Source organism: Aedes aegypti, chromosome 3, assembly GCF_002204515.2.
Source record: "Aedes aegypti strain LVP_AGWG chromosome 3, AaegL5.0 Primary Assembly, whole genome shotgun sequence".
NCBI lineage: Eukaryota > Metazoa > Arthropoda > Insecta > Diptera > Culicidae > Aedes > Aedes aegypti.
The window spans coordinates 53,575,003-53,587,502 of record NC_035109.1 but is presented as its reverse complement, the minus strand read 5'-3'; the positions used below and the strand labels follow the sequence as shown (position 1 = coordinate 53,587,502).

The following is a 12,500-nucleotide window of genomic DNA, read 5'->3' as shown; positions in this document are numbered from 1 at the left end:
AACTAAGAAAATCGGTGTAAAAATTAGTCAAAAAAAAAGTGGAAATGAGAAATGAATTTTGAAAATTTTGATGTAGTCAATAACTCCCCAAGGAATTTCTTCAGTAATTCTTCCTTCAAGAATTCCACTGAAAAATTCCTCCAGAGATTTACTTAGGAATTTCTCCAAAGAAACTTCAGGATCTCCTAAACAGATTCTTTTCCTGCGTTTTCTCAGGAAATCCTTCAGAAATTCCTAAAGAGATTGCTCAATGATCCCTCCCAAGAAAATTCTACAGCGATTCCATAAAAAACCCACCTAGATTTCCACCAGAAACTCTTATCAATTGTCTTCCAGAGATTCTTCTAGGAATTCTTTGACAGATTCCTCCATAAAATCCTTCAACAATTGATCCAAACATGTATCCAGGGATACTACCAGAGATTCATACACAATTTTCTCTAGAAATTCTTTCAGTAATTCGTACAACAATACTTGCAGAGCTTGCAGAGATTTACTCCCGGAATTCTTACAGTGATTGCACCCAGAATTTCTTCAAGAATGATCAAGGAATTCATCTAGAGTTCCACCAGAAAGCTTTCAGGGATGGCACAAGAAATACCGCAAAAGAATTCACCAAAACTTCATCCACGGGATTCCACCAGGAATTGCTATAGAGATTCCACTTGCAATTTTTTGAGAGATTCCTCCAGGATTTTTTCTCTAGGAATCTTCAATAGATTCTTTTGTAAATTTGTCATTAAAGATTTCTCCTGGTATCCCTGAACAAACCCTACGAGGCGTTCGTCCTAGGATTTCTTCAGTAATTACTTCTTAGTCTACCAGAAATTCTTCCGAGGATTCCTAGAGGAATTTACCCATCATTTTCTTCAGGAATTCTGTCCACCAAAATAATCTGAGAGAATCATTTAGGAACTCCTTTAGAGATTGCTTCAAAGTTTTTCCACAGATATATTTAGCAATTTCTCAGAGAATTATTTGGGAATTTTTCCAGTAATTTCTTCGGTTATACAGTCATCTCTCCCTTACTCGATATTAAAGGGACCATCGAGTTAGGGAGGTATCGAGTTACAGAACACAAAACCAATGCAACTACGATCCAAGGGACTATCGAGTTAGCCATGAAAACCAACTTTTACTATGGTTCTCTAACTCGATATCGAGATACAAAATATCGAGTAAGGGAGAGTTAACTGTACCTTCAAAAATTTCTCAAGAAATTGACTACATTACTGCTGGGATTCATCCTGAAGGCATTCAGAAAAATGCTTTTTTTAATCCTCTGAGAAAATATCAGTGGAATCTCAGGAGGAATAATCTTTTGGAATTTTGTAACAGGGTGTCTACTCATTTACAGAAATGAAATTCCCTGATATTTCCAGGTTTTTCCAGGTTCTTAAAAATAATTCCAGGTTAAAGAAATTCTCAAATATACTTGAATGATTGACAAATTGTTGATATTAGATAACTAAAAATTTATTTTCAAAGATGGGCAGTTTAAAACTTAAATGAAGATAAGTATTTTTTACTTGAATAAAAACAATAATTTATTATCTGTTTGTTCTAAATTTGTAAATGACATAATAAAAAAATGAATAAATATTTAGTGATTTTTAATCAATTTCCACAAAAAACAGTTATGCTTATGAAATAAGCATATAAAATACAATAATCATCAAAATCTAAAAAAAAAACATACATGAATTATGAATACAAAAATAAACCTAACAGGAACCACAACAAAAGAGTTTGGTTCCTCATTTGATCAGACATTGCTCTAAAAATAAGTCTAAGACTTTTTTTTGCTTGGAATTCTTTTTGACATTACGACAAGGAGTACTGCTCGTTTTACTGTGGATTTGTTTCACATATCATTCCGAAGATCTCTTCAGGACTTTGTTTTGCGATTTTTCATGAACTTTCCAAGAAATTCTATGAATATATCTGAGTATACCCACATAAATTACTACGGAGATTCTATCAGGAATTTCTCCGAAGGCCGTTCCCATTTCATTTTTCAAGGAAGTTCCAAGTTCTAAAATAAAATATCCATTGATTTTCTCATCACTTTCCCTAGAACTTCCTGCAACATTCTTCAAAAATTCAAAATTCCTTATGGATTTTTTCCTTTTTTTTTTCAAGGAAGTTCTCAAAAATTTTCGAGGATCTAGAGCAAATTGTTCAGATTTATTTGCAGGAAGTTTCGAAAAAATAAACTGCGGGGATTTCTAAAGAGCATCCTTGTGTGAGTTTTGAGTATACCTTGACGAATTTTTACGAGGATCTCTGATAGAACTCCGGAATTCTCCATGAAATTCTTTCTTGATTTTTAGTCTGTGATTCGAATCGAAAACATTCGAATCTGTGAATAATGTACTACAAAACAACGAAAAAATTCCTTGAAGAAATACGGACCCAATCCCTGAAGGAATTTGTGTATGAATGATCAAAGCAATAATAAATATAGATATAATAATTGCTGTAGTTCTGACTGAGGTAGAGCCTTGAATACACTTTTGAAGAATCCAAGGAGATAACGCGGGTAGATCACCTTTTCGTGGTGCGTTATGGGGTAAAGATCTACCAATGAAACCTAGTCCTGACTGCTTCAAACGAAGAGAACAGGATGCTATAGTAATCAAAGGAACACTATTAGTCCTTGTTACATTTTAAACCTTGTTAAAAGTGACAAGTCTCGGTTTTCCAGTAGCCGAGAATGACCTTAAGACAAGGATAAAAATGAGTCGAAATCAACAAGTTGTTTTCTAATCTTTTATTTATTGTTCTCTAGTTTGAAGAAGTAAGGACTAGGATTCTGATGCATGGACAATATCGGTGTCACTTCCCGACTTTATCAAGGGATCCGATTTTGACTGATAAAGGGGCGCGCCTGCGGAGAGTGTACCCACCACACCCTTCGAAGGGTTTAAAAAGCGGAACCTTTCAATTAGAATCCTTTCCTGTGATCAAGTTAGGAATGACAACTGTAAAAAAACGAATACTTTATCACTTCTAGATAGTGACAAAGTAACACGACATGCACTATACAAAGGACACGAGATATACTACAATAGATCAAATATTGGTCGCAGTGGTTTATGTTCCGAACAGAAAAAAAATCCAAGGAGATCAGAAAATTTCATTTGAAAAATAATAAGAGAAAAGTTTGAACCACAGCAATAATATTTTGATAAAATACTGAAAAAAAATCAAAGAGGAACCTCATGTGGATTCCAGGTCGAATTTATTGAGGATTTTTCATAGAATATTTTAGTGTATTAGTGGATTCTTTACAATAATATCAGGAGAAATTCCTGAGAATAATCGTTGATGATTTTTTAAGGAATCCTCATGAAAAATAAAAACAACTGCGTAGACATTATTGTAGAGTTACTTGAAAAAATGTCGAAACTCTAACATAAACCTGGAATAAGCTCAACTGGAAAATCACTTAAAAAAGAAAGGAAAAACGTATCGAGGATATCCTGGGATAATCGTTAGAATCACAGAGTAATATCTGTGAAAATCACAAGATCTACTACTAGCGATCTTAAGTTTTACTTCCTTGCCTAAACATGTTTTACACTGAATAAAAATCTAAAAAAAAAGAGAATGACTGAATCTTAAATAAAGTTTTGATAGCGGCGCAGCCGATTTTTTTTTTTTGATTGAAAATATTTAGTGCCACAAAAAGGACATATTACTGATTCGAAACAATTTCCCTGATTGTGGCCAAAATTCCCTGAGAATTCCAGGTTTTTTCCAGGTTTAGTAAAATTCCCTGAGAATTCCAGGTTTTCCAGGATTTTCCAGGTAGTAGACACCCTGTGTAAAAACTTCCTGATGGAACACCTAGAATAGAGAAAGGAAGAATTTCTAGTTCGATCCCCCGCAAAAAAAAATCCTTGTGGATTCTTCGGAAATTTATTTGGTTAATTCCGTGGAGGAATTTCGGGTAATCCGGAATAAATTCTAAAAACCTTTGAAGTTTATTCTGTTGGACATTATGGCAAAACTCTGATGATTTTCTTTAAAAAAATCGTCTTCAGAAAAATTATGATGGAATAATTAGAGAAACTATTAGTGAACTCTCTGAAGCAATAGCTCGTAAAATTTTCATTAGAAATTGTGGTCAAATCCATAGAGAAATTCCTTGAAGGATTTTTAGCAAAATGCTTTTGAAGAATCCCTGGAAGAATTTTTGAATTCCTGGTAAAATCATCGGAAAAGAATTGGTGGATTCTTTGAAAGAATTTTTAGTTAAATCCCTATAAGAATTTCAGTTGCAATCTATTGGAGGCTTTCTTGATAGAAATCCTGAAGAACCTGGGCGAACTCTAGATGGAGGAATACCTGGTGGAATCCTTAGAGGAATCCCTGGAGGATTTATACAGGGGATATTTTGTTGATATTCTTAGAGGAAATCCTAGTGGAAGCTTTAAAGGAATTCTTGGTGAAATCCCTGAAGGAATTTATTTTTCCCAGGAGGAATTTCTGATAAAGTCACTGGAGGATGTACTGGTGGATTCCATAATAACTGGTCTTCTTTTTCTTCTTGGCATTACGTCCTCACTGGGATAGAGCCTACTTCTTAGCTTAGTGTTCTTATGAGCACTTCCACAGTTATTAACTGAGAGCTTCTTTGTCAAAGTTGCCATTTTTTCGCATTCGTGTATCGTGTGGCAGGTACGATGATACTCTATGCCCAGGAAAGTCAAGGAAATTTCCATTACGTAAAAATCTGGGCCGCCGCATAATGCAGCCCACAGTCGCTCAGACGGTTTTACCAATTTGAATCCGCCACCAAATTAGTCAAACCGATTTACGTTGCTGCAACCGTTTGACCGACTGTCAAAGTTCGTTGCAGCAAAACTATATTTCTTCGCATGTTTTGAATGATCTCGAAAAGCCTAGTGAATATGTGATTGTTAATTTTTCGAATATTTCAACAATTTTTAGGCAATAGTTGTAGTGTGGAAGAGCAGAACATTCAAAATTTATGTACCGGAAGAAATGGATATTGATGAGGAATTCCAGTTATAATTCGTACGAAGTATACCGGCAAAACTCTAAAATTATAAGGGGTCGCTGTGGCTGTTTAGAATTATTTTGAAACGGTCATTAATATGGGAATGACTATGGTAATTTCTCAAAAGATTCTATCTAGAATCTTTTGTGGTTTCCTCTAGTTATTCTACTTCCAAAAATTTTCGGGAATCTTTAGGCTATACCTGAGAGAGACTCGCGAAGAGGAAAAATATCAACGTCATATGCAGCCCAGATTCCCCTCTCACGAAACGTCAAATGCAGCCCACCGTTTTTATTTCATTTTCATTTTCATTTTTCATTTTGCAGCGTTTGGTGGGGCAATGAGAGCGCAAGTCAGTCCAAAGCCGGGGTAAGGGATAGGTAATGGCCGTAATAGTCTATGCGGACCACTTGAACACCATCGGAAAGGATAAGAAGGGTTGGGGTAGGGTATATGGAATGGAGAAGACTTGACACAGTAATGCGATTAATGCTGCAAAATGTAAATGTGCTGAAAGCAATTTAATTTGAGTTTTGAAGTTTGATTTGACTTATTAAAATTCCAAATAGATCGGCCATTGTACAAGTAAGAAAGAATATGCTGATCGCTTTCTAGAAATTTTATAAACAACAAAATAATAACAATATGAGAGTGATGCTAAGGGCTGCTGATGGCACAATGCGACGCTTTAGGAGATTTTGATACTGAATGAACATTACTATACAGAGCGCAATTTAATCGATGGTGATAACTTTACAAACTTTATCTGTTTTTACACTGATTGACGATGCTGATTTATATAAAAATATTTAAAAAATATTTGATATTAGTTCATTTGTTTGTGTGATCTAGGTGTTAATAATGGAAAAATTTTACATACCCTTGATGAAATACTTCCCTGACCAGAAATATTATATTTTGAGCGCCCTTTTCGAAGCTATTCTATCCAGGTATCCATGTACTGCTTTCAATCCTGAAATTATTCTTATTGTGCATGCTCATGCATTATATTAGTGATGCTCATAATCATGCAACAGATAAGAAGGAGAGAAAAAGAGAATATAGGAACAGTGATTAGTAATGACTTAATTATGTAGTTTTGTTAGAATTATAAACAATTAAACAGCAGTAATGAATAACTTATAAAATTACTTTGCAGCATAGCTGAGCCTTTCGGAACGTAAGACCGATGTATAAAAATATTTTTTTTCGAAATTGTCCGCGTGGTCTTCTAGTGCCCCTATTAGATCAGAATCAGTCATAGACATACATACTGCCCATACTCGCAATACAGTCCCATTAGGAAAACCATCATATCGAGAAAAACGCATCTAAACATAAATGTAAAAGTTTTCGTAACACCGCTGCTGGCAGTCGAAAATTCTTGTGGCATTACTCAACACATAATCATTGATTAATAAAAATATGTCCAATAACTGAAATTTAGTTGATGCGATTGTTTTTCCTGTGCAAATCCAAGATAAGAGCAAATGGGACTCGTTATCCGAGGATTTCTCTTGCAAAATGCAAATATACCCGCATACCAGTCCCATTACTTGGGACTCGCTTACTTTGTTATCGCGTAGGATGACATATTTGTTTTCAAGTTTACAAGAGATTCTAAGACACCATTCCAATCAAAACTATTAGGAATCGCATCTTTCATTATTGAAACTGTGAAATTATTAAACTGTGTGGTGCTGAAGATAATCCCAGATTGGTTGGACCGGTGCGACAATAGAAATGATAAACCATAGAAGAAGAATGTCGCTAGCTTCGTCGTCGGAACATCTTTTGCTGGCGGAGATAGGCGGGGCTATAAATGTCAACGCGAAAACGTATGCAGTTTGACAGTTATGTACCCGACATGATTCTGAGCGAGAACAAAGAGAACAGCAGCGACATTCGTCCTCTATAGTTTTCTATCTCTATTGGTGCGACCGACCAACACGAAAAAAATTCTATATCCACTTGCAGTTGATCCTGGATTTGAAACAGACCAAGGTGTAGAATCGAGCATGTTCCGGAGGCCTGATGTCAGCGAAGCTGTTGGAAATTTGCTAGAGGTAGATAATCATATTAAGTGTCCTACATCCTAAATCCAGGACCTTCTTTTCCGGCATTCGATGTCACACTCAGTTTGTTCTATTTTGTCGACTGCTAGTGGCTATATGCACATTTTAACACTGGTCTCAAAAGCTTTCATGAAGGGGTCTTTGGACGATAAATCTACATGAGATTTCGTTGATATTACCGGATGACGATAGTAATGACGGACATGGACTCTAAGGTAACCTTTCTTCTCAAGGATACACTGCAATATGTTTTTCTATAATTTATCGCATAACAAGGCGAGAATATGTCCAAGCCAAGCAAAAATAAGCGTAATTGAATAAAGCTGATTTGAATCTCTGTAATTTGTGTTATTTCTACTTTTGATGTGATGAAAACTACGATGTAAGATTACAGAAAACCTTACAGTAATACTCTTGGTTGCATTCCATCGTAATTTACTGATGGGACTGTTATGCGGGTATATTCAATATGGGACGCACATGGTTTGGTATTTTTTTCGCATTTTGTCCATACAAAAACACAATTTTAAGAATGATTCCGAAAAGTACACTAAAAATAAACACTATTCATGGAGCTAACTCAAATGTGACGAAAATTGAAATGGGACTGTTATGCGAGTATGGGCAGCATATCGAATGCTCGCCATGACCCTATGACCAACATTTGTATATGTATAGACTTAGCTGATGTGGCTTTTCTAATAGGTAGTTCTTTCACTCATTGATTGTCTTCAAAACCTTGTCAAATATAGAAAATTGATTTTATTTCATTTATTACTACATTAAAGCTACATTGTACTTATTAAGTATTAGGTATTATTTTATGTTTTTATCACTATTGATATTATCAAGGCCAGAATTCCCAGTGAGTGAAGAATTTTATAGTACTAGAACACCATAGAAGATCGCTTAACATTACCTAATCATGGAACGGCTTTTTGCTCTATTATTTTAGGTAGATGCTATTGATCTCCCTTTGCTCCTATCCGCAACCCGGTGCACGCGCCCTGTTGGTTTTCGAAAACCTCGTAGAAGATTACAAACCGTCAATGGCATTCCCAATTACTATCCCACATTGCACATTCAAGGGTCTGATTGTGCTCCTAACCCACCCTCAGTCTGTAATCTTCTCGCCAGTTTGAAATTATATTTTCCCGAAGTGAAAGTAATTTTGATGAGTGATAGCGTAGTGCAGCCCAACTGCATAGTACAGTAGTTTAACCAGAATCTTTAGGTCAGAAGATAAAATCTAAATTTTGTAATAAAAAGGTTGCCATTGCTTTGAAATTTACCCAACATCTAATCAAAACTACTAACAACAGCGATCAATTATCAAAATTCATCGCTCCCTGGAAAATATAATCCCAAGCCCAGGGCAAATGCAGCCCACCGTTTTTATGGCTGAAAAAGTGAAAAGTATTGTGTTCAAAGTAAACTGCTATTAAAAACCTCAGTCTGCGGAGCAGTTTTTTCCATAGTTGCTGATAAATCTAAGCAGAAGATTAATCATTTCTAATGTCTGCTACGTTTGCTGGCATAAAATTTCACTCAAACGGCTATTTATGATTCGATGTGATGCAAACTCAATCATTTTGTTGCTGAGAGGTTCATGTGAGGATTTGAACAGCATGCGCATAATTGGTATAAACACAAAGTGGAATAAGAAAAAAACTCAGCAATCACAGAAAAAGAAGACCGTCTTCGCGAGTCTCGTCTCAGGGCTATACTAAGGATTCTACCAAAAATTTTACCATTAATTCCTTTAGAAATTTATTAACAGATTCGACTAGAAATTTCCTCTGGCAAAATCCTTAAGGCATACCTTTAGGTGACATTCTTCCAGAGATTCCTTCAAAGATTCCTCTACAAAATTTCATCCATTTATTCCTTCAAAGATCAATCTAAAAGATTCCTCATGTGATTTCTTGAGTAATTCTTCAGAGTTTACTCCAAGGTTGCCTCCAAGAATTCTCCTAAAGATGGCTATAACTATTTCTTCCAAGATTTCATCATAAATTATTCTAGAAATTAGTTCCAAGGGTTCGATCATGCATTAATCAGGAATCACACGATTTTTTTCAGATGCTTCTCAAGGGGTTCCTCAAGAAATCCATCACCAGAAATTCCCCAAAAGGTTTCACAAGTACTTTTTTCAGGACTTCCTCCTAGGAATCCTCCTTAAATTCCACCAGGAGTTGGTTCAGGAATTCCAAAAGAAATTCAGAAATTTTTTCTTGTAATTTTTCTACAGATTCCTCCAGGGATTTGTCCAAAAAATTACAGAAAGATTTCTGCAGTGATTCATCCAATGCTTCCTCCAACAATTTCAAAAAAATGTGAGGCGCGTGTTTAAATTTCCCTTCGCGAATTTCACGGATTTGAAATTGACCTTACTGTAACAGCCCTGGAACTATACATACCCGCAAATGATCCCATTGAAGTGCAGATTATCCACGGCAATGACCAGCTCGCTGATCCATTGTTTTATGCATCCTTCCGGAATGGGATCAAATCCCATTCCATCGTCTGGAGCGCTTCTTAACTCTAATTGACTAGTTTCAAGCTGGGGTCTCTTCGGGACCTCGGCACGCACTTCCTCCCGTTGCTCCATAATCGAATCGATATTGTCAGGATCTTTTTGGGACTTTTCCAAGGTCTGTGAAACAGACCTTAGTAGTTGTTGGCTACAGTTTACCAGATCTTGGACGTCCATGTCCCTCGAGAGGACATCGAACGATGGAATGTACTCTTGGGTGATGTCCAGGCCTTCCGGTTCCAACCGATGGTCTACCTCATCCGCTTCAAAGGCTTCCTCAACCTCTTCGAGCACCTCTTGTTCAGTCTTATCTCCCGTGGAATTTTTGCTGTTGTAATCGTTAACGAGATCAATGAATCCGGAATCGTAGCCCACCGATTGATTCGCGTCGGACTGGTTGGATAGTTCTTGAACATTTGGGTCCGCCTCGACTTCTTTCCGGTTCGTTCCAGCTGTAGACAGAGATTCTTCATTTTCCAATACAAAATCGTCCTTCTTTCTGTAACTGGCGATGAAATCCCACAATTTGCCACCGCAAATCAGTTTCAGCAATAGGAAGACACTAGACTCTGACTGGAAGTAAGCTACGAGAGGCACCATGTACGGAACATCATGAGGGAAGAACATCGCATGACAGAACCCGGGAGGCTTTCGGATTCCTTTCATGATGTAGAACTTCTTGTCGGTGACGTCCTGAACCTGCATGACTCGTCCATCCACAACGTGAACCACTTTGTACCGAGACAGATAGTTAAGGGGGCGCTCCAGCAACAGAATCGGCGAACTTGGGTCGTCCAGAGAAATTGGACTTAGCTGAAGAACTTGGTCGTCCTCCTGATACAGGAGAAATCTCTCGTAGATCTCCTCGGCACGGGAAACATACTTGCAAGTTTTTTCTTTGGCTATTTTCTTCCTTGTGACATTGGTATCATCTGAAACATGAACAACATTTATAATCTCCATTTTTATACTCCTAATAACTAAAAAATGATTTAATATAACCTTAAACAAAGGTTGAAGAAATATCTGTTGAACCGTGGGTTGGACAAACGTTACAAATATATCCAAATATTTACCAAAGAACGGAATATACTAATCTTAAAAAATGTCTAGAACCAAAAACTCTTCCAAATAATACTTTTAAAAATTTATTTCAATAACCCATTATTTTATTCAAGAGTTTCGCCATCGAGAAAGTTTCACAACAGTAAAGTGCCTTGATTAAGCGCATAAACTCAATCCACGTATTTTCCTACGATTTTAAAAGTTCATTCACGAATTTTATGCAAAAACGATCATTTTATATAACCTTTGCACCTGTTTTGCATGACATTTTAATCAATTATCCTGATTTTTGACAGAATGTAAATAAAAAACATCACTAGAAAAAGTAATTAGTCTTCAGATTCCAAACATCTTGAAGATATTATATTCCTATCTTTAGTACAATTTAGGATTTATCGCTACCGTTTGTCCTACTCACGATTTTGAATGTGGTTGCACTTACTTTTAGCTCCACTCAAAAGCTTGTCAATCCCAGCCTTGTATCGATCGAATGCCTCCTTATAGCACCCGTTAGCTTCCGCCTGAACTGCTCTGCTGAACACCATGGCAGCTTCCACGATGTAATCCATCGATCCGTCCACCTCATCTTCCTCCTCGCCATCCATCGTCGCATTGCTGATCGCCCCACCGATTTCTTCCTGTGACAGCATGGATCCTCCCATCGAACCATTGGCTGTCAGCACCGATTCTCCCGCACTGCTACTGACCTCATCGCGTCCTTCTTCACTGTCCTCGCCGCTTCCATCCTCATCTCTGTTCGGATCGATCAGCTCAATCTCCTTCGGCACCGGAATGGCCAGATCTTCACATATGGCCACTATGTTGCCACCTTTGAAAGGCGAACCCTCCGGCGAGATGCCACGTTCGAAAAACTTCACGAACGCATGCGATTGGTACAGAACCGGTTCCGCTCCGGCGAAATCCAACAACTCCAGAATGTAACGTTTGCGCTCCTCAATAACTCGTGGATCGAATCGCTTGAAGTAGGTCTTTTCGGTTAGTTGGGGAACCGTTCCGGCCAGGTGACGTTCCTTGTGTTTCCGAACGAGATCTTTGTACAGCTTCTTGACGTCGCTGAAGCGCTTCCACAGAGTCACGTTGGACAGGGCCTCCGGAAGATACCGGGGGAAAACCTTGAGGAAAAATCAATGACATCAGAGCTGGTAGCAGGTCTCTTTTAGAGACTTGGTCTCTATTTCAATGCAAGTATTTATTTCTAACGAAATTTCTCCATAGTCGTTGTTTTAATCAAAGTCTCTTTTTTCTTTATTCTACTTGCAATGAATTCCGACGTAAAATTCTGCAGGTTGCAGAGATATCTTCAGAGGCTACTATAAGACTTCTCAACTGTTAAGTTCCTATAAATTTTTTCCTAAGAATTTCTCTAGCAGCCCTGAGGGATTGAACCCTTCGATCTCCACACAAAATTTCTACTTACTATGGAAGTGATCTTGTAGATGGTGTATCCTTTGTGCCTCCGCGTTTCCGTAATACTGAACTTGTGGACCCAATCCAAGCATTTTTTGGTTTGCTCCATTTGCAATCCGGTCAGTCGGAGATTTCACACTACCACCACCCAAAAGTTACACTATATTGCACTGCCAATTATGCACCGGATTTCCCTATACAGTCACTTTTTACATGTTCAAACAGATTGGGGACACACTTTCACTAACTTTATGCTTGTAAAAGTTCTAGAAATAGCTGCAATATTATAAAAAGAATTACAGCGAAAAAAACACCTGCAAAGCTGTTTTGGTTTTGCGAAATCAATGCATCGCAAGCTGGAATGTCA

General features: G+C 37.3%; 1 protein-coding gene across 1 annotated transcript in view; it reads right to left on the bottom strand.

Annotated features, from left to right (window-relative positions):
- LOC5570240 (ribosomal protein S6 kinase delta-1) overlaps positions 1 to 12,500 on the bottom strand; it is a 13,974-nt gene extending 1,474 nt beyond the window's left edge. The window contains exons 1-3 of the mRNA XM_021854381.1: positions 12,144 to 12,500; positions 11,148 to 11,838; positions 9,525 to 10,572 (exon numbers count right to left, since the gene is read on the bottom strand). Of these exons, the coding sequence (XP_021710073.1) occupies positions 9,525 to 10,572; positions 11,148 to 11,838; positions 12,144 to 12,242 (1,838 nt within the window). The 5' untranslated portion in view covers positions 12,243 to 12,500. The remainder of the gene's footprint in view (positions 1 to 9,524; positions 10,573 to 11,147; positions 11,839 to 12,143) is intronic.